The sequence below is a fragment of the Emydura macquarii genome, unplaced genomic scaffold, assembly GCF_026122565.2.
Source record: "Emydura macquarii macquarii isolate MOO-44397 ecotype Brisbane River unplaced genomic scaffold, CSIRO-AGI_Emac_v2 contig_1390, whole genome shotgun sequence".
NCBI classification, from domain to species: Eukaryota; Metazoa; Chordata; order Testudines; family Chelidae; genus Emydura; species Emydura macquarii.
The window spans coordinates 23689499-23713218 of NW_027131527.1; the positions used below are offsets into that span (position 1 = coordinate 23689499).

The window sequence follows — 23720 nt, forward strand, 5'->3', positions numbered from 1 at the left end:
AGTCTGATTTGTGATTATGCCTTATGGATTGTCAGTGAACCAGCGACTTTCCAAAATATCATGAATCAAGTGTGAGAAGTGCGAAAGATTGAATGGTTTCTTTAGACAGCATGTTCATGTGTCATGTTCACCAGAGCAACATAGTAAGTTACCCCTTTCCCTAAATTGGATTCAGCATGCTGACTTGAAACTGGGCTTTCAGTAATGTGAAATGCCAAAACTGCTATTTATTTTCAGGGACATATTATATTTGCAACAGGAATCAGTTTAGACCTGATTCAATTTTTTGCCAATACTCAAATTTTTCAGTGGAAAATTTAGACAAAAATGATTTTATATTATATTAAATTTGTTTTCATTAAAATTTTCCATGGGAGAAAGGTAGAGAAAATGGAGGGCATTTTCTGACCATCTCTAGCTTAGATTCTGAAAAGATCAGGAATTCTTCAGCTGCACTTAAGTGTCCAAGATTTGGACATTTCCCTGTTTGACATCTTTATTACCAAAGCTTTACCTGTCACTTCATGTGAATTGTTAGTTCACTGCACATAATATGAAAGAATCCTGTTGAATCTGAGGCCTGGTCCACTCTAGAAAATTAGGTTGGTATAATGATGTCGCTCGGGGGGGGGGGTGTGAGAAAATTCCCCCCCCCCTTCCTTAGCGACCCAGTTAAACCATTCTGACCCCCCAGTGTAGACAGAATTTTCCTGTCTCTGGCTACCACCTGTCAGGGAGGTGGAGTACCTACGCTGATGGGAGAAGCCCTCCTATCAGCGTAGATAGTGTCTACACTGAAGTGCTACAGTGGCATAGTTGCAGTGTTTTAAGTGTAGTGGATATTGGTCAATGGATGCATCTGGTTATTTCAATCCTTGAAATGGCTAGAACTGTAGTGCATTTACCCTGGGCTTATTACTCTATCTTGTGGGCTAGGGTAGTGGCTACAGGCCCTCTGTGTCCATAGCATAGTTTGTTGAGGCTATTGGGATCCAGTAGCCCCATCCCGACATATGGTTGACAGGAAGTGCAGAGACAGTTCTGCACCCCAGGGTAGCACCCTGGTATAAATAGTGTACAGTCTTGCACTGGCAATTTATTGGAACATTTAAAGTGTCTATATAAAACCACTCTCTAATGTTTTGCTATTCATTTCCTTTAAATTAAATAACCAAGGGATTAATCTTATTGTGATATTATTTCAAAATGCTTTTTTGTTTGCTTTATTTAAAAAAAAAATTCATTTTATGTCAAAGTTTTATGAAATTAAAAACAAAACCCCAGGAAACAACTGTGCAAAAATACATAAACCAAAACAAGCCCCAAAGCTACTTGAATAGAAATAACAAGCGCACCAGCCAATATAAGCCATAATCATGAGATATTAGTTAAATCTTTCCTTAGAAACAGATTCTAAGCCCTGGTCTACACTTACCTGGTGATTCGACGGCAGTCAATGGGAATTACGCAAACTATTTTCCCGTCAACTGCTGTGCTTCTCTTCTGCGCGGTGTCTTTGCTGCACTGCACCGAAGGGAACCGCATTCCTGTCAACACAGCGCTACGCCACTTGAAGGGGTGGTTTACCAGCATAGACTTCTGGATCAATTGAGCGGGTCTTCACTCACTGCTCAATCGATCCAGAAAGGTCGATCTGATGGCGGCAACTTTTACATACCCTCAGTAAGAACAAGTGTATGATTATTTTAAATTTTCTTTTCAAGTTAGAGAAAATTTATGTGACCACAAAATGGAGAAATTGGGGGGGGGGAAAAAAAAAAAAGGTAAAATGAAAGTCAGTGGAGCGACGCCAGATTCCACAAGCTGATGATCTGGCGTAATATATTTAAATAATTTGCTATGAACAATATTACCTGCATTGAGTATTTAGAGGCAGTGGCCACATTCAATACCAGTGAATTTCAATACATATGCACCTGTCTGGAGTAGTTAAAATTCTTCCCACATGTAAGTTCAAAGAAGTGTTCATAGTCAGTGCAAAGCAACTAATGTTTCTGTTTGTGTAGCTTTGGTTTCTGATTTCAGAAGAGAAACAAGAAAATGACATCAATGGGTGGTGCTATCAAATACAGCTGTTGGCTGGCAGTGTGAATGTAAACTCACATTTAGATAGTCAAGTTGAAAAAATACTAACTTGAATCATGGATAAGATCAGAACTCCAAGTCTGTTCCCCCAGAGGAAAAAGCAAAAAGGGAAGCATCCTTCAATTTCTCTCAGCAGTTTTGATGTAAAGTTCAGTGAATTAGTCATTTTTATTATGGAGAGGAAAATGGGGGTGACAAGAAGGACATTCCTGATGGAGCTGGCAAGAAGAAAAGGTTTCAGGGTAGAAAATGAGTTAAGGTAGGAAAATCTTTATGTAAGCAGAAATCATATGCAGTGATGATGCTTAAAACTTGCTGATTACCTAAGATAACTAAATAAGATATGCTGACTGCTAACCTTAGTATGTGCAGTATTCAAGGAATTTTCTATAATAAAGCTTATGGAGGTACATGGGAATACTGCAGTTCTGAGGTAAATAGGTAAAATCATCATGTTTTTCAGTAATGTCTCTAGCTACACAACAAAGATATTGATAAATGCATTTGTTTAAGTGACTGTGATTAACATTTGATATATATATTTCGTGTATAATCTTTATTTTTTCTCACAAGTGATTATTCTGTATTTAGTTGTACATATATTAAAATGAAGATAAAGTCATGTTACCTTGTGGAAAGAAAATCCTAAGAGACAGCAGGCAGCACACAGGCATAAGCAAATATTTATTTTTTGACCTCTAAGACCCATGGTTCAAATTTGTCTTAGTTCCTTAAATGTAATGAGTTTGGACTTCTCAATGAACCACCTCTCCTATGGAAAATCAAACGCATTTAGGGTTTGATCCTGCAAATGTCACTCACACGATTTATTTTTTACTCATTTATATAGCCTCATTGGAATGAATGAACCAAATATTCAGTGGGTGCCATTGGCAAAGTTCCATTGAAGCCAACTGAGCTAGGCCGATTTACACCAACCAATGATCTGTTGGAATGTTTTGGCCCATTGATGTCCAGTTATCATTGGAATGAATCTAAATATAGTGACCTATTCCTGAAAAGAAAAGGAAAAAGTTGAATACGTCTCTATAGAAGGGTTGATAGGGAAATATTTCTCTCCATTATATCTGATATTGCTGGCACATGCTTTGGGACTATCTGTCATCTCTATGTAGAAAAGGCCCAGTACTGGAATATCAGGGATGTTGCATCTGAGGATTAAGGTGTACTGTCATTGGTAAATTTATGTAGGGGTACTCACACAGCATCTTTTCTACATGCACTATATCTGTTTTTAATTAGTGCAATTAACCTCTCCATTCATGAACATTAAAGTTAAAGAAAATCAATTTTTTGTTCATGTCTGTATAAAATGCCTGCTAAATACAGTATGTAGATGGAAACAGTTTATAAAACAAAATACAGGCAGGTATGGCATGGAAATAGGCAGTTAATGATCCAAAACCCACTGAAGTCAGTAGAAAAACTTCCATCGACTTAAAAGGGCTTTGGATCAGGACTCTGTTGAGGTGTATCTTAAGAGTTTTGGGTCTATTTGGGTTGCTGAGACAGAGATTTCTTGCCAAAATTTCAAACTTTCTGAGAGGACACAAATGATACAACTTTTGTTTGTCAGGAGGTGGCCAGTATGTTTAAATTCAGTCTAGCTGCAACTGGATAAAACAGAACTATAACTGTTGATTTTTGTTGTTGTCAAGAATGCTAGAGGAAACTATATTTGTTACATTTTCTGCCAAGAATCAAGCACAGCTGTAGAAGTACCAGAGGAAACTGGTGCACAGCAACTAAACTGCTGCTGTGAGTATAATGATGGCAGAGTTCCCAGATCTGCAGCTTGGTATAAATACATTAAATATGAATATTTTATATAAAGTGAAATAAACCACAGGAAGCAGAAGTTCTATGTCTCTAACTGAATTTTTGTAGAAAAGTAAAAACATGACAGTGTTAGGTTCTATTTTAATTAACAGGGTTAAATAATAAAAATAATATTGCCCACTCAGTGAACTCACATGATTTGTTATCCTTTAGAACAAATTGAAATAGGCAACTTTTCTGATGCTCTTCTCTACAAGTTGTGTGATATGAGAAAAGGGATTTTCATCCACAGTGGGGTTTTTTAATTTACCTTTTCAAAATATAGCACACCGTACATGTAGTACATAGGAAGATCACAAAATAACAATATTCTGGGAGGTGGAACTGCAGGTCTTATGCGCAGGGCTAGCTGGACTTAGGCTATGTCTACACTAGAGACCTTACAATGGCATGGATATACCGCTGCAGCTGCACCACTGTAAGGTCTCCCATGTAGCTGCTGTATGCCGATGGGAGAGAGCTCTCCCGCCAGCATAATTAAACCACCTTCAATGAGCTGTGGTAGCTATGTTGGTGGAAGACCATCTCCCACCAACATAGCACTGTCCACACTGGTGCTTTTGCCAGTGAAACTTATGTGGGACAGAGACGTGTGTTTTCACAACCCATGACTGACAAAAGTTCTGCTGACAAAATGCTAGTGTAGACAAAGCCTTAGTGAAGTCAATGGGTTATTGATGTGAACAAGGGCCACAGGACTTGAACCATACTTAGGGATGTGGCATGCTAATCTCTTAAAAATCTGTTATGGAATCTTGCTTTCTACTGAAACATACAAAGTCTTGAGCTGGAAGTATGTACTCTATACGCTTCCTGGAGAGTTAAGTAGAGTTCGTACTAGTGTAAAGGTGCTTGCCTGAACTGGAGAGAGTCATGTTCTATTTTTCTGTCGTCTTAGAGGTTTCAGGTTGCAGTCTCCACCACACTGATGTGCAGTGTACTAACCTGGCAGCTGCTACACCCCACTCCAGTGTATTTCAGTGGAGCTTTAGAGTGGTTACACTTACAATTTCCTGTTAGTTTGGTAGATATTTTCTCTACTTAATAGAGAATCCCAGCAGGCCTGGTAGAGACTTTAGACTGCTGGCAGCTTATGTACTCAGGTTATGAATAGTTTGTAAAGCATTATTTTTTTCAAACAACTAGATATCATATTTGGGCCCTCCTCAAGGCATTGCTGAATCTTCCCCATATCTCAAGAGGAACAATTCATCCCAGCAAAACCAAGCTGTCTCACTTTATCTGATGAAAGCCCCTTTTATAATATCCTCCTTCTTGAATTAGAGTGCTTGTGTGTCTTGTGTCTTTGGGGCAATTTGCTTTGTCCTTTGCCTTTTTATTATTAGTACCCATTATTACTGTCTCCCAGTAAAACAGAATATACTTTTATTGCTGTTTGTGAGAGATGGGAACTTCAATAAAAGAGGAAATAACAGGAAATGGCTGGGGACTTTGGGAGGGGAAAAAGAGAGAGAGAGAGAGATTTAAGCAAAAACCAGAGAACTGGCAAGACAAATGCCTAACTTAATCTTTCAATTTCTTGTTGTTCCCCTTGCCGCCCCTTTAGCTTGTTGTTCATTTAGATTGTGAGTTTTTCAGGGTTGGTCATGAAGTAACTGTGTTTAAAGTGCTTAGCATGCTGCTGCTGCTGCTATACAAATAATCATCGTTGGCCATCAGCTTAGATATTCAGGGGATCAGAAAAGAACTAGGCGGCAGAGAGTGACTTCTTCTATGCTCTGACCCTATTCACCTCCAGCAGTGGCATGCTATGGCATTTTTAGTATGGCATGCAACAAAGACAAAAAGATTGTATGCAGTTTTGTTATAGCCGTGTTGGTCCCAGGATATTAGAGAGACAAGGTGGATGGGGTAATATATTTTATTGGACCACCACCTGTTGATGAGAGCGACAAGCTTTAGGGCTATATAGAATTTTTCTTCAAGTTTGGAAAATGTACTCAGAGTGTCACAGCTAAAGGAACTGCTTATGTATCTTTATATATGTTGTTGTACAAGCAAAGGAGAAACACAAACAGAAAATCATCAAGCATGGTCAGTGTGACATAGTGGGGCACAATCCAGACTATTGGGGGGCTGTGTCACCCCTGCCTTGAAACCTTGTGTGCCTTACAATCCTTGCGTAGTAGCTTCCACATGGGCCACTCACAAAGAGCCTTCCAGCATGCAAGCCATGCCCTGAATGTCTATGTGTAACTTCAGCCTGCTAGCTACACCCTGACTCTCACCAGCCTTGGTTATACTGCAGGGTGACCCCCAACATATCCCCAATCCCGGATCTTCCCCCAGAAATGTATGTCTCCTGGACAGTACAAATATATTAAGTCCATTATTCCTTTAAGGGAATAATATGTCAATTTATTACCTTAAATAATTATCCAGACACCTCAACTGAAACAGACCGGATTAGATAAAACAGTAAAACAAGTTTAATAACTGCAAAGAGATAGCTTTTAAGTGAGTATAAGGCATAAAAGTCAGAAATTGTTACAAGAAAAATAAAGATTAAAATGCTTACCAGTGTCTAATTTAAATAACTTAGTTGCAAAGCAAACTTTCTCACCTCATGCCATCAGATTACTGATCATACTTTTCAGGTCAGGACCCCTACCCCAGCGTTCAATGGCTGTTTCCTTTTGTCTTTTCAGGTGTAGAAAATGAGGTAGGCAGAGAGAGTGAGAGGGGTGTCTTGGGGTGTTTGCCCCTGCTTTTTTATAATTTCAGTCCCCCTCTTGAAAAACATTTCCAGCAGAGAACCAAAGGTCAGAGTCTGTGTGGAAAGATGTTCCTTGCTGGTTTTTTCTCACCTGTTTGATCTTCCTTTGATTCCCTTCCTGCTTGATGACTGTTTACTGCTTAAAAGCAAATTAAGGCAAGCACACCTTCCTTTGTTTAGGACAGACCTGCTTGCTGACTTCTCTTTGGGCAGGGCTGTGGCATTTGGAACGTGAGTTAATAACATCATACATGGAAATCTTATGTCACATCCAGTATTCTCTCATATTTTATCAGGACAATACTGACCTGCAAATTATGAGTTTTCAAAAGACAAGTTACAAGACATACCTTGTAAAAGATTATTACAGTAGTGTGTAGGTATGAATATAGGGGTGTATTCTGTCACAGTCAGAAAATCTTTGGCTGAGGAAAATGCTGCTAGATTTTGCACCATATTTTTGAAGAGTTCAGACAGAGCTTCTTCGCTCTGCTTAACAGGTTGTACACGCCTCAGTGAAAATTCCATCTAATGGTACGAACAGAAGGCAGTCTCTATTTAACTTTATTTTGGAGACGTTCAGCCTGTTTTGAAATGGGACAGAAAAATGCAGATATTTCTTCAAAAATTTAGAAGGAAATCTGATATTCTCTGTTACTGTTTTCTGGAAAACTGAAGCCAAGATTTAAAACATGAATGTAGCAATGAATAGAAAATGCACAGGGGAATTTCACAAACACATTTCCAAAGCCCACTCATGTCGTCCGCCATAACCATCATATGTCTGATCTACCAACTTGTCTCCAAATTTAAATGTCTTCCACACTGTCTCAACCTTCTGCCAAAGGCCTGCTGCAGTTTGATTATTACTAACATCAGTAAAACCACCCAAGCATTCTACATCACCACCATTCTTGGTCACATCATGCAATACAATCGAAAGCTGAAACTTATTGGCAATATCTGAGGTTTCATCTAGTAAACTAGGAAGAAACGTTTGTGCTGCTAACTCTGTTCTATCATGGATGATTCAGTTGTACACTTGCATGTCTTAGCTACTTTTTGCAATGCACAGCCAGTTAGGAAGTCAGCTGCCTGAAGATTTATGTTGCCTAGGCAACATGATGCAACTTGGAGCCATGCATGCCTTGCCAGCAAAACAAAAAGACAGCCAATATGAACAGACTGATTATGTGCAGAGCTTTCATATGCTGGTTGCATAAAACATTTTTTGTTGTGAATTTTGGAGCATGCAATACATGCATAGCATACATAGATGGCATTCCATTGACCACTGGGCCTTGATGTCTAAATCCTGTGGAGCTCTGTCAGTGTCATCTTCTGATGGAGAAATCTTCTCCTGGGCTGGAGGAAGAATGAGAAAATTCCAAATTTTCACATCTGTAGGGAAGAGCCACTTATCTGGGTTCCCTCCACTCATGGAAGCAGAAGGGACAATTGAGGACTTTGTTAGCATCTACACACTATATTTTGATGAGTAATATTTGGTGCAAAATGTGATATCTCTCTCACATGCTTGGAACCATACTCAGAAATACAGTTGGCTAAACCCTGTTAAATTTTCAGAAATCAATCGTGAGGTGGGTTTTTTTGTTCTTTTTGTTGCCTCCTATGCAGGAAAAACCTATTTGTGTAAGGACGGAATGACTGAATAGAACACACAGTCTCTAGAAGCTGAGCATTCTTCATACTAATTTAAGAATTCTTTATTGTGTACTTCAGATACAACAAGCAAAATTTTATTCTAATGACTTTTTTGCTCCCACATTTCTATGACAATCTAAAAATAGCTATCGTGTGGCATATTAGATAGTGACTTACATTATATGATGTGCAGTGTTGTTGTAGCCGTGTTGGTCCCAGGATATTACAGAGACAAGGTAAGAGAGGTAATATCTTTTACTGGACCAACTTCAAGTGTAGCTCGAAAGCTTGTCTCTCTCACCAACAGAAGTTGGTCCAATAAAAGATATTATTTCACCCACCTTGTCTCGCTCACATTACACTGTCAGTTTTAAGCTAAACTAAACCTTGACATCAATTTTGCAAGAAACTAGACTATTAAAAGCCAGAAGGTGGTCTTCAGACATGATTTATAGTTCATAAGGTTTCTATCATGTGCATGCTTGCGATGCCCTTTAAGTACTGAACTTAATTTAAGTACAGAATATTTAAGTTTATCAAAAATATTTGAAACTATGGAACTTAAAAGGATTCTGTTAAATAGATTTTTAAGTATTATGAAGCTCTCATTCATTGACCAGGAATTTTATTTTTCTCAATGCTGTGAGGTAATGTAAAACAGCCTCTTCATTACAATATTGCTTGTGTAAGCCAAACATCTTCTAAGTTGCAAAAAGAAGTATAAGAAAACAGTGTCTTACAGAAGTTAAATGATGCTAAAAGGATGAAAATGATGCACTTATAAAAGATGTTATGCTACAAAACTTTTTTTAAATGAGATTCACAGAATGGAAAAGATATGTTGTGATATGAAAACATGACGTGCTTCCTGCATCCTGACATATAACATATAAGATACTTTTCAGGAAGTGCATGGTATATCAATATTGAAATAGCAGCGTTACAACTATTTATGACTGGGTTCAGAAAAAAGAAAACCTCATCTTAATTTTTCCCTTTATAGTGATTCTGTCACTCACATTGTGGCAGAGAACAATTCTTGCGCTGAGGTTCTGGAATGGCTGAGAGGACACAAGGTGAGGGACAGTTCAAGGTTCAAACTCCTTGATATCTCTTGGTTCACGGCTTGCATGGCAGCTGGAAAACCAGTGGATTCAGAGAAAAAACATCAGCTCATCGTAAGTCTGATATTTCAGTGTGAATATAGCTTGTTTCACAATAAACTTAAAAGTTAGACTAATCAGGCAACCCTCCCTTTGCTTCAGTGTATAACTTGCTGTTGTAGAGCGTTTGCATTTAAATACATGTACATTTTTATTTTAAATGCTTGCTTGTAAAATTCATATTGTTTTCATAAATTAAAAAGAAAATCTTTTTAGAGATAGTTGTATGTTACCATGACCGGATGTATTAGTACTGAAATAATGCTATTCATGATTCATCTAAATTGGGTGTCATTAAAGGAATAAGTTACCTCACTCAGGTATTTACCTTTGCTTTGGTATTTGTAGTATTCCCACAAATGCTTAAAATGGTAAATACCTCAGAAAGCATGGCAAATATAACTGTGCCAGGTGGTACGTATCCCTTTTTAATGACTCCCACAGTAGGATTTTGCATTTTCAAAACAATGTACAAATGTTAAAATTTGTCCTGTTTAGGTTTTATCTATAGGCCCCTGAAGAATCTATGGAAGGACTGGTGATGTAATCTGTGTGTAAAGGGGTAGTTGTTGAACTTTACTGTTATTACAGACTTGGTATTAGTGAGGAAAAATATGGTAGGGAATGCAGATGATGTTATATTGTATTGTGTCACAACAGGATCTGTACTGAAGAGGCCACAGTATTTTCCCTCCCATTCTGTGAATAGTACAGGACACCTCAGGTGATGGATAGTGACATGGTAAACCACTCTTGGCACTCCACTGTAGCTGATCAGGTAATACTGCAGTCTGTAGTCCATTTAGTATTCTGTAGTATCATGGCAGGCTGCACACTCTGTAGAATGCTCTACAGTGACAATATCCCTGACAATATCCCTACACACTGTGTACTCTAGATGGTGACTTAGTAACACTGGATGATTTACAGCAGTGATACTCAGACCTCAATGGTTCAGGAGCCAAATTAGCAATCAGCATTACCCAAAAGAGCCACAGTAGTGTGAATGCGTTGTTTTATTTACTATGGTACTATATATTCATATTTAAACAGTATGACAGCTGAAATATTTAGAGTGAGTGTGTGTGTGTGTATTCTCACAGCAAAATGACTGACCAAGAATTATTATTTTATGAACTACAATTGGTTAATAACATAGTAAAAGCAACCTGATTGGTTAATAACTTAGATTGGTAATAATTAAATCACACTACTTTAATATCATGTGCTGCAAAGAGCTGCAGTTAAAGACACGTTAAAGAGTCACATGCAGCTCGTGAGTCTGAGTATCACTGATCTATAGTGATAATGATGTAATGCCACTGTAGACCCTGTACTGTAGATAGTAATAAACTTCCATGTTCTGCATGGGGTTGACTGTCACAATGATAATGTGGCCTGGTGAGGAAAGGGGTCTGTATGTTGGCAGATAGGGGCCTGATCCAAAGCCCTTTGAAATCAATGAGAAGTTGTCTATTGACTTCAAAGGGCTTGGATTAGGTAGCTCTGCTGTGGTACTACAGTTATCTTGTAGAAAGTGATGGACAATAGGACCACTACAGGTTTTTCAGTGTATAGCTTAGTATTGTGTACAGTATGTAAAAATGAATAAGCAATGCCATTCTTTTCTTTTCTTTTCTTTTCTTTTCTTTTCTTTTCTTTTCTTTTCTTTTCTTTTTATTCCTCCTATTCTTGATTATTAAAGTATGAAGAATAATTTATCTATAAAATACCCCTGAAATAGTGTGGTTCCTGAGTCATTTTCCAGTGCCAGAAACCAAAATATGATACAAAACCTAGTCTCTGAGATTTTGGACGGGAGAGTACCTGTTTAGCAAAATTAAAAAAACATGAGTACACCAGATGGCACTATTGCTCTCAGGCTCAGAATAATACTGTAACAGAGCATGTGCACATATTTTCAACATTCATTTTCCACTGAGCCTGCTGAAGGGAGAATGTTCTAAATAAATTCATGAAAATCAGAAATAAAAGCAAATACCATATAATTATCACATTATGTAATTTCTCAGAAAGGCAGGTCAGAAGGTATGAATTTTGGATTACTTTCAAACTTAACTGACTGAAATTTTTCAATAAACCCCAAACCTTTAAACTGTGTTGAGAATTTAACTTCAAGATGCAGACTTAAACCAAATGCCCCATTATTCACTTTCAGTTTAATTTCGGCATGTCTGAATCCCCACAGCTTCAGATTTCCCAGAAAATATGCTTATACGGGCTATGATTTTGGGGTTTTGTTTTTGTTTTTAAGGGAGGGATTGCAAATAAACCTTGGTGACATTTAATTTCTTATCCAGATATCAAAAAAAGCCCTAGTGAAAAGTAATCTGCATAAATTTTCTTGCATGTATAGTAAGAGGTTCTATCTAGATTTCTGGAAGCGCTAGACTGACTGAAAAAGCAAGTATTGCTGTAGTGTGATCATTATGTAATCGTGAGACCACTTCAGCAAGTGAGCTCTTCCACTTATATCTGGGCATAATATTTCATACAAATAAATGCAGAGCCTAATGAACACAGTACTAGATAGTTATAAATGAATGTATAAACAAGGTGCCTGTTATATAGTTAACTTAAAATGTGTAGCATTAAGACAGATCTCAAAGTAATAACTAGTTTTGTACAATAAAATATTTTAAATACAGGAAAGAAAAGAAAATGTAGAAGTTCAGCAAATTTAAAACAGTCTGATCATGGTTGTGTTACCAGGATAGGCTCTGCACAGGATTTCGTCTGCCTCAAGGAATGAGAGAGGCTTGAAATCAAGGTTAATTGTTTGTTAAAATACTAGGCCAAATTCATGTCTCATGTAATTGGGGTTACACCACACACAAATCTGGCCCATTATGATAGTCTTGTTAAATGTAATATGAATGTGAATTTGAAACTCTATGCTCAGGCTGTATCATGAACAGTTTCTTTCTAAAAAGAATGGATGGCAGTGGGTAAAGACTTTGGGTGAAATCCTGGTCCCATTGAAGTCAGTGACAAAATTTCCATTTACTTCATAGTGTCAAGATTTCACACTTCAGCTTTTATTCGTGTATTTGAGATGCTGGGGTTCCTCCAGGACCTTTGTTTTAATGCAGTACTGAAAGGAAATGACCAGGCCAGTGCATAACAAGGGGGGGGGGGGGGGGAACAGGCTTACAACCATTAGGTAACTAATTAATTAATGAAAAACTCTTTAAAATACAGTTTTTTATGCTGGTGAACATCTTGTGAGATATTCTGATACTAAAGTGAGGGACACAATATAAAAACCTGGATGGCCAGATCTAAGCTGATAAGGAGTTTTTAGCTGTCCATACAGTAAAAATTAGCCTTTGTGGCTTCCAGCTGCTGTTACATTTCTTAGGCTTTTCAGCTGTGGGGGCTAAGCCTCGTCTTTAAAGGAAAATCAAAATATGTCTCTGTTCTACAAACTGCCTATTAGGCCTGCCCCACCTACAGCAAAGAATCCCTCAATTCACCTAGCCTGATCATCATATTTCAATCAGTTTTGTTGACAATGACAACCATGATCTGGTCAGACAGCCTTCTCAGATGTTGTAATGCAATGGGGGTCCTCAAATGTTGGGATGCAGTGATGTTTCCTGGCTAATGTCAATAAAACATATGAGACAATGAGGAAACTTTAAAAATAAAGGGGAGAATAAGAAAAGACTAAGTCATGAGGCACAGGGAATGAATGGAATAAATATTTCATGCGGTGTTGTCAGGTAGGATCCCCAAGAAACAAAATGAAAACTGAAAACTAGCCTGATGAGTCAATCCCAGTCCCCCCTGCTTCCCCCCAACTCGTAAAGTTCTGGAAGTGAGCAGAGCTGGTTAGTATGAGTTTTTCATCTTCTTGATCTCTGCAGCCTGGATCCACGTAGCTAATAAAAATGCGTCAGGCTGACCTTGCTGCTGAATGAATTGGCCTACCATAGGGTCAATAGTATCTATAACTGCTGATTATTTTGGGGGAATTTAGTACTTAGCTGGCAAGGGGTTAGGTTTCAGCACTTGGAGTATCATTCTTATTTGCAGTAATTAAATTGGAAAGATATAACTTGGACTGTGGTAGATGTTATGGTGGATTCTGGTCCTGTAAAGATGGAAAGTAGTAAAGTGGTCATCAAGGAGTTAATTGGGTTACTCAGAATATTATGGATTGGAGCCAGGCTCCACTTCTCCCTTACCCTCTGTTTAGTTAATGTCTGTTTTCACCCTCTCTGTTGCCATGTAGTTGAATAAAACAGAAGATTCCTGGGCTGCCATCCTGGGCAGAGTGTGTTATGCACTGAGCAGTCCCTTTACAAAAGAAAGATAGTAGCATACCCTCACGAATAACACAGAAGTACCATGGTTAAGCTATCTCACAATAGTCTTGGACACTATTCACAAATGAGGGTAAAATTAGAGACAGGATTTAATCTTTAAGTGCTTCCACACCTTTTACCGCACACTGTAAATTATGGCTTTACCTAGCACTTTTACTCATGGTGCGGGTTCTTTTATCTCTCCCCTTTTTGAGCCATTATGTATGATCTCTAGCATAGCACTAAATTAGGAAAAATGTTTTGACAGATGAAAAATAAACATTGTGTTGAATTTGAGGAGGTCAGCCAGAGGAAACTGGGGATTTTCAAAATCACCTATGGGATTTGGATGCCCTAATCTCATTAAAATGGTTGAGTGTCTAAATCCTTTGGGTGGATCTGGAAAATTTCAGCCATCCTATGCATATTGTATGCAATAGCTAGGCATTGGTACATGTCAGTGACTGACTGAAAAATATCCAGACTTCAGATAACCCAGGATTTGAAGGTAGAAGATAGAAAGTGAAGGGAGTAATGGAATGCATCCAAGTGAGAGTGGTCACTCCTCAGTTTAAATACACAGACCAATAGAGCTTGCGGCTGTTGTAGTGTCTAGTGAGACAGCCTATCTTCACTTGAAAATGACTGAAACAAAAACATTCATGGGTAATACATACAAAAACCACTCTTTTATTAAATCAGTGAACAAGTTACATTCATTCTATTAATACATTAATTGTGGTTTATCTGTGAATGTATTTCCACTCTCCTGAGCTCTCTTGCTCCTTCTGTGATGCAGCTTGGCTTGTCTTCACACTATACACTGTGTTTAAAAATGCTAAATCCTTCTTTCATTCTCTCTTTAATATTCTGCTTTTCTTTGTTCCTCTCAGGCATGTCCCTTTGTGTCTGCACTGATTAAAGAAATTAAAATAGAGCAAAGTAGGCCTTTACATGGTTAGCTATGAATTTAGGACTCTCTCACTCTGTAACCAATTGCAGTGAGACCAAGCTGTTCTCTGGCATACTGAAAATATCATTGTAAAAGGAGCGACAATGAGCTTCTCTGTTCAGAATACTGCCATCCTAAAGGTTCACTTCTACTACGTGGGCTTGTAGGGTCAAGTTTGGCTGAATTTATCTCAGATTCAGAAAAAAAAAAAGAGGTGGAAAATGAGAACAGCATTAAGTTGCACCTATTTTGGGGAAAACCCAGACACTCAATTTGGGCTTATCCAACTAGATATTTTATATTTCTAGCATTAAATAATCAGGAGACCAGTATCCATACTTCCATAAAAGAGAAAAGGAAATGGTAGCATGACTGAGGTAGGCCGGCATTCTTCCCATACACAAAAGTAACAAGCACTGTATCAGGGAAATTTATACAGAGAAACAGAGCTGTCAAAAGGTTTAAAACTCTTTTCTCACATGCACCCTTATGGAAAATATTTGTAGGTGTTCTGTAGCACTTGCATAAATAGTATGAGCTACTTATGAAAACAACTAGGACACTTACATATCAGGACATTTTCAGATTGCTTTGGCCCATATTTAATTGACCATAATCTGCATTTTATATGCAAGAGAGATCTAGAGTTACAGAAGAGAGAGATTAATTGATACTTTTCACTCCTATTAGTAGGTGTTTCTTCACAATACAGTAAATTAGCTGGCAGTGGCAAGGCAAAGTGTGTGTGGTTGGGGTTGGGGAGCTGCAGTGTAATTGTTGCTGGACGGAGATATTCGGATTTATACAAACGATAATCTCCCATCTGTTCTCCCCACTAAAATGCAAAATAAATCCTGCTCTTATGTTTTGTTGATGATAGAAAGAGACAATTTCTTTAGAGTTCATGCTGGCACCTTAATGGGCCCTACAAATCAGACTACAGTAATTATAGTTTGCACACTTTTTCTATTGATTTCTGTCCCAGGTTTGTTCTGTTAATTATATAACCAGGTCTTGTTAATTAAAAACATAACCTTTGTGGATACTAATGGGGGGAAAGCTCAAATAATTTTCCAAAGGCAGTAACAGGATGCTTATATGCCATCTTACCAGTCTCTTGGACACACAGGGTTTCTGCTTTATTATTGATCTTGTTATGTGCTGAGCCTACCTGCCTGATGCCTTGATTCTATTCCACCATGGATTATTCTTCTCAGAATTCCAGTTCTTGGATAGCTGCCTTTACAGCCCAATGAAAATAATGTCTTACCATATGTTCCATTCAGCAACATTCTTTTTGTTCACCATCTTCTCAGTGGCATGGTATTGCAGGTAGTACGTTAGCTATAATCAATCATAAGTGCTTATGATTTCAAATCAGTTTAAAAGTGTCATTCATGAAAGTATACAAGAATGGCAGACCCTCATACTGCTGACCCTCTCCGAAATCCCTTTTGGCTATTCACTAGGACAGCCTTAGACAGATAGACAATAATATCCTTGCTTTCCAAATAGACTGAAAATTGTCAGTAAGTTCTCTTTTCCTTCAGCAATATAAAAATTACCTTGAGTTTCTTTGAGTGCCATTACATAACTGGATGAATTCTTATATTCTCCACTGGCTCAAATCTAATGGCAGCTTTTACGCAAAATAATATGTACATAATAACTTATTTAGTATAGTCCTTGCCCATACATATTATAAAGAAAGTGGTCATCTTTCCATTGTTGAGGTGGAAGCAAGCTTCCCATTATAAGCCTGATTTTTGTCTTCCTCTCTCACTTCACCCAGGGATGCTAGAACTAAGGGTACTGGCATGTGGCAGCCCTCCTGGCTTGAAGTGGTGTTCAAAATATACAGGCTTTATAGTTTTGTTCAGCACCTGCACTATAAAAATTGTTACAATGCTGCTGACTTCACCAATATTATACCAGTTCAACTGGACTGTGTGGAATGATTATTTATGTTTTTTCAACCTTAACTATTTTTTAAAATGTTCTGGTTTGTGACTCTTGTGTCACTAACAAAGGAAGCAGTGCTGTTCAGGTTATGGCTACACTACTGTTGTTATAGCAGCACAACTGCAGCACTGCTGCTATAGTACCATAGTATAGATGCTTCCTACCTCAATGGAACGGGCTTCTCCATCCCTGTGGATAACCTGCCTCCCTGAGTGTGATAGCTAGTCAAAGAATTCTTTCATTTAAACTTGCTGCACCTACTCTGGGGGTTAGATAGGCATAACTACAGTGCACAGGGGTGTGAATTTTTCATACCCTTCAGAAACGTAGGTAGGTTAATCTAAATTTTAAGCATAAACCAGGCCTTCATGTTTACAGTGCATGGGTATATTCTATTCCAGCTCTGTCACTGACTTGCTGTGTAACCTTGTTAAAGTTGCTTAACTTTTCTCTGTCTCATTTTCCCTTTGGGAAACTAGGGATAATAATATTTACTTACCCTTGTTAATATTTTAATGGGGGGTAGAGAGACCTATGCAGGTATTTTATACCTCACTTCTGTTGGGGGTGAAAAAGTGGAGAAAAGGTTTGTGGGATGGAGGGAGAACCATCACATTTTTCCTGTTCAAGCATTGACTTTTGTGTTAATTGTTTTGAGATCCTTGGACATAAATCATAGGTAAGTGTAAAGTAATAATAATAAAACATATATGTAAGGCAGCAACTAGAATATCAGCAAATGTTTGATTTAAGCAGTTACTTAATGGCTTATTATTAATTGTCTTCTCTACAATGTCCTTGTAATCCAGCATTGGTTGACTTGAATGATCCACAGTTTTTTCAAGTAATCACTACAGCCAATAGAAATCTACGTGCATGGTGTTTCTGCAGAAATTGAGCACTCTCAGTAATTGCCACAAAAATCACTTTTCTCAGTTATTCTCAGTGGATTGTAGGAAAATTATTTGTTTTCCCAGGAAAATGTTAAGTTAAGGCATTTCACATGAAATTAATGGATGATTTCACTGTTCTGGGAGCATATTTTTGATGTTTTGGACTATTTGACAAACTCAATATTTTTTTTACCCTTCTCTGTTCAGGTGCAAGAAGCTTATTTTGCTACTTCAGATACACCTGAATCAGAAGCGTCGTCATTTGTTGCAGGCACAGTCTCCCAGTATGCATGTCGAAGGAGGACCACCTTAAATAATTACAACAAAAAGTTCACGGTAATAGATTTTCCATGAAACACCTCCAGCTGAGGAGAGTAAACTAACTAATATAATACTTCTATCAATATCTCCCATATTACATTGGCAAAGTGAATGGCATATTACATTCACAAGTGAAATGTGAGACATGAGGAGTGGAATTTATATATATAAAAAATTATAAACTTGGCAAGTCTAAAGTTAAATTGATCTTAATTGTTTATTTGTGTATTTTAAGTGTTGCTATTGAAAACTTAAGTTGGTTGATCTATCAATGCCATACTAATAGCTTGTAACTGCCAGTAATAAACATATTACTTTCAATATACTGTTCTTACAATATATTTTAAAATATCTTTTGCCCTTTCATTATAATATCACATGATAGAATGAGGGCCCAGCTATACAATGTGTGTTGTTAGAACATTTTAACTAAAATGGATTGGTCTTAGCCAATCAGAATGAAGGTACTGTACTATTGTTGTATTTTTCCCTTTATGCAATTCCATGCACTCTGATGGGTTGCAGAGCTCTTATTTTCATAATAATTTTAGATATGAATAATCATTCGAACAGTTTAATTTATTTAAGTATTTTAGGGCAAAAAGAAAAAGCTAATTACCTTCTAGTTAAATAGGCATCTCAAAAACTGTGACATATGCTGTAGTTATCTTCTTAATATTATAGACCTGTATACCCTTCCTGTGTATGTGATTCATTTACATATGTGTAACTATAAATCACATCTCTAACTGGAGTTCTGTTTATTAATAGTCATACTTGACATTTACATATATATGTATATGCGCTACAGTGTATTTTTAATAAAAAAGTTGCTGGGACTCACACAAATAGGTGCCAGGGTTCAAGCAATTTTTTAAATTTCATAACTGAGGTGGCAAGCCCTGGCACAAATTAAACATTGCTAGTGCTGCACTTTAATGATGCCATGAGAGGAAAAAATGGAAAAAATCTAATGTGTCCTTAAAATCAGTTCAATCTCATCTAGGACCACAAACACCATTATGCACTAATCATAAGCACATGGTTATTGCACAGCATCAATACAGGAAGGAAATAAGGTTGTTAGGGTGTCTTCACTGCATCTCTAGATCTTAAAATATTTGGATTTTTTTCAAATGTAACATTCGTTCTGAATTTTCAGGGTTAATAATACTTGGTTTGGGATTAAGTACAAAATCACTATTGTGTTTTTACTCTCAAATAATAGGTATGTAGTCTCAACCTTAGTTCCATTTTAACATGTTTATCTGGATCTTATAAATAAAATAATAATAAAATATATATAAGATCCAGATAAAAATATGTTAGCACTAGCGGTGCTCAATTTGTGTCAGGGGTTAGCCCCGACACCTCTAGGTGTGGCAGTTCATAGCCCTGGCAGCTTGTCGCCTCAGTTATGAAAGTAAAAAAATTACTTGACTCTTGGCACCTCTTTCATTACAAATTAAGCACTGGGCTTCAGGATTCATGGTCTTTGTTGTTGTTGTTCTTCATAAATGAAAGATTCTTCTTGTGCAGGAACTGATGAACAAAACTAGTTGGGAGTCTGTGTGGTAAATAGTCACCCTTGTCCCGATTAAACTATTTATTTTTTTATCCTCTTGACTTTCAGACAAACTAGTTTGTTGTGAACTTGTTGATGGTGACATCTAATTAGTTGACAGTGCTTATGAGTCCATCTCAAAGCTACAATACAGACCTTCTCATTAGGGCTGCTTTCTCGTCACACCCAAAAATTGCAGTGAAGTCAGTTGGGGACCTTGGAGTGCAAGGAATGCAGGAGTAGATTCCCTTGTTTGGAGGAAATGTGCCTAATGTCACAGGAGTTTGATCTTCAGTTTTGCTTTTGTCTTGTGGGTCTTCTACTAAAACCATAACTCATGTACTTGAATAAAAGTGTTCAACCAGTTTTTTCAGTGCAAGTACTTAACGACAATGAAACATCAATATAATTCACTTGTGCAATCTGTGGGCTTCCAATCATTAAATGACTGACTGTCGCTGGCTCACTATGTTGAATTATGTGTGGGTGATAGTATCTTCTGAGAGACAAAGATGTTGTCTTTGCTCTCATATTTTAAGTTTCCATTAGGCAATCCGTAATAGCTTTTCTTGGTACTACTGACTTTTGGCTTTTCCTACTACTAGATGGGCATAGGATGTATGAATTATATTTGCTTATGCCTTTTTGAATGATCTCAGGAATCTTCCTTTACCACTGGATCTTGAGGCCCTGGCATCCCAGTTCATATCTCTATTTTGGAAAAGTGATTGCTGAGTAGAGGCAATTAAATGTGCCATCTCCTATACTACCTATCAGAGCAAGAAAGCTCCATGGCTTTCCCTTTTATTTAGGATTTTCTGGATGCCTGGGATTAGTGACATACAGCAGAATCATAGGGATTGTATTTGATTTACTACTGCTGCAACAGGCAAGATCTTCACATATTCTAGAAGTAATTTGGTGACTCCTTTCTCGGTGACTATCACTCAATACAATGGCTTTGTGCGTAGTTATCAACCACCCCGATCAACCCATTTGGGCCAGATTCTACCACTCTTATACATATTAGGCTTGATTCTTTGCTGCCTCCTAGAGAGGGGAGGCTGTCAGGGAGCTGGCTGCAACACAATGATTTTCAGCTGCCCACCCTCAGCACAAGTTACAGCTGTAGGGTAGCAGTTCTAATTTATGCCACTGATGTAAGATCCTTCAAATCCTACCTCACAATGCCTCCTCCCCTCTCTGGGGATTAAGAGGGATTAGGAGCGCCCCTTAGACCCCTGCACAGACTACCCAGATCTTGGGGCCAGGTGTACAGGTATAAGCACTTACTCTGTCCTATTACCCTTCCATCCAAGTAGGTGGGTGGAAGGGGAAGAAAGGTGAGAAGTAGGGTATGATGCGTTTAGCACTACCATACCCGAGCCTGGTGAGGGCTACTGTTTTTTTGCTATTGATTTATGCTAGCAGCAAATACTATTTCCTCAGGAGCCGGGGCAAGCAGGGAAGGAATTGTGACTCCAAGTGGTGTGTGAGGCAAAATGCCTCCTAGAACTACCCCTTTGCATTTTAATTGCCATCATTGCTGAAAACTGTGCCTAAGGACACATTCTATTCCACATATGTAGCAGGCAGAATACATGAAAGTTTCTTAAAACAGAGAAGAAAAGAAGTAGGTTTTTAAAGCACATTCCCCACCCCCTATTGAATCAATGAAATTAAGTGATAAACATAGACAATCATGGGAGCTGAGATGGAGTTATAACAGCTGCATATGTACCATAGTTTAGTAGAGAGCACCATGATTTCCTTTACTTATTCAGACAATTAAAGACTTGATCCTGTAATCCTGACTCCATCAGCAGTCCTGTTGTCTAAATGTCTGAATATGGAAAATTCAGATGAGCAAGGTTGCAGGATCACAGGACAATGACCAGAGGTTGCTGTTTAATATGTTTTCTTTATTTCTGTCTTAAACATTAATATTATGACAGAATATAATTGCAAAGTGTTGTTTTAAAATTAATATATGAATAGCTAGTTACCTTCCTCTCCCCTCAAAAAGCACACACGGGAGACTGCATCATGTTTTCATGTGGTAAAATAAACGCTGTCATTCTGCTTTGCCTAATAGGGAGTGTTGATTTGAATATTAATACTGGGCTGCAATAAAACTCAAGACAGACATTTTTCTTAGAGAAGAATACAATTTAATTCTTACAGAAGAAGCTAATTAAGTCAGAGGCAAATAGTTCTGTGCTTCTGAGGCTTATTACCAATGTTACCGAATGTTATTCTACTCTGGCTGTTACTCACGGTAATAAAAATGTGAATACTTAGCCTGGGGAAGACTCAGAGATTTTAAGGCCTGAAGGGACTACTGTGATCATCTAGTCTGACCTCCTGTACATCTCAGGCCACTGAACCTTACCCACCCAAAGACACCTTACTGTCTGTCTTTCCATCCTGTTAGTGGGGGAACAAATGGTTGTTTCATTTTCTTTTCTGTTCCTTTTGCATGTGATTATTGTACCTAAAGGAATATGTTACAAAAGTCAGCTGTCTCAGTGACTCTAGTAAGTTAATAAATTTATTTTTATTATATTTTAAATCAGACTAACAAGGCCCTAGCTTTAATTTTACCATCAACTTTGGGTTCTTGTAGGTCGAAATACACGAAAGTAGAATATGCCCCCAAAACATCTCCTGGATCCTGAAGACATAACATTTTTTAGAAGAAAATATGCAGCCGATGTGTCAAAATAGCAACATAAATTATGCCCTATGTCTACCTAACCAAAAGGAGTAGATGGCTTGCTCAGAAGAGGAAATATCTCCTGTTCATTTATTAAAATAATTTGAAGGAGAATCCTATCTAGAATACAGCTAGGATATAAAATACTTGTAGATGCTTCAGCAATCACAATTCACAGCCTGCCTCTGAAATTATACTACTTCCTCTGGCAATGTACTTAGTTCATGTGATTTCCTTTCAGCATTTTGTATTTTATGTTATACTGTGTGCTTCAACTGCACAGTCAATAACCAGAGTCAATACAACAGACCAGAATTAATACAACAGTGCTGATGCTCTTACTGCATTGTCATGCCCTATCAATGGTGCCAACCTTAAGTGTCCATTTGTCCTCTTCTTTCCCAACCTGCCTTCACACGTCCTTCCATATTATTTGGAACTCTGTGAGGCCACTGTTCTTTCCTCCTTCCAAGTTTCCTCAAGATCCACTTCTACTGTTATGTCCACAGGAAAGCAAGTATCTCTACTTTTGATTTGTTTGAGGGCAGTTGGTGTTAGCTGATATTTATTTATAATAAAAAATATATATAAATGATTCAGCTCCAACTGGTTGTACACATGATCTTATTACTGCTACCCTCATCATCTTCCCCTGCCCTCCTTCCCTTATTGTGCTAACATTAGGCTGTAAGGTCTTTGGAGCTCTTCTAGGTGTTTGTACAATGCCTGGTACAATGAGGACCTATTCATTATTGAGGCTTTTGAGTTCTACCATGATACAAATAAATACAATAATAGTAATAATAATCCTGGTTTGCTTACTGTGAATATCAATGAATTATTCTTGAACAATTAGAATCATGGGGCATGATAAATAAGTATTTTCCAATATGATTATTTAGTAAAATTCAAAGTGACTTGTTAGGATTTATATATAGTATATATTTTCTCTGATGCATGTGTGGGGGGTGGGGGGCGGGAGGAATTGGAAGCGGGAGCAGCTGCTCCTCAGCCTTTTGTGCCCATCATAAAGGGTCGATCCGGTGCCCCCCCTCCTCCCCAGGCTAGGGGATGTGGCTGCCTCATTCGAGCTGGTGCCGGGCTGTGGGGCTGCAGTGGCAGGTAAGTGCGGGGGGATCGGGCCACACTGGGCCAGCCCTTCATGATGGATGGAGGGTACAGGAGGCTGAGGGCCAGTTGCTCCTGCTTCCGCTTCTGTGCCCCTACCCATGTGTCATGTAGGACTGGCCCGGTCTCTCCCAGCTGCCCACCATCCGAGCCGGCACTGGGCTGGACTGGCGGGTAAGTGTGGGGAGGGCGGAGGAGGCTCTGAGGGGTGCCCCTAAGTGTCTCCCCCTGTGCATTGTGAAGGGCCAGCCCAGGCCCCCTCCCCAGGCCGGGGGGGAGGGGGTGAGGCCGCCCCATCCAAGCTGGCGTCAAGCTGCAGTGG

The 23720-nt window shown here is 38.3% G+C and overlaps 1 protein-coding gene across 1 annotated transcript in view; it reads left to right on the forward strand.

The window, feature by feature from the left end:
* Positions 1 to 2162: 2162 nt before the first annotated feature.
* DNTT (DNA nucleotidylexotransferase) overlaps positions 2163 to 23720 on the forward strand; it is a 123358-nt gene continuing 101800 nt past the window's right edge. The window contains exons 1-3 of the mRNA XM_067552901.1: positions 2163 to 2365; positions 9372 to 9546; positions 17877 to 18005. Of these exons, the coding sequence (XP_067409002.1) occupies positions 2163 to 2365; positions 9372 to 9546; positions 17877 to 18005 (507 nt within the window). The remainder of the gene's footprint in view (positions 2366 to 9371; positions 9547 to 17876; positions 18006 to 23720) is intronic.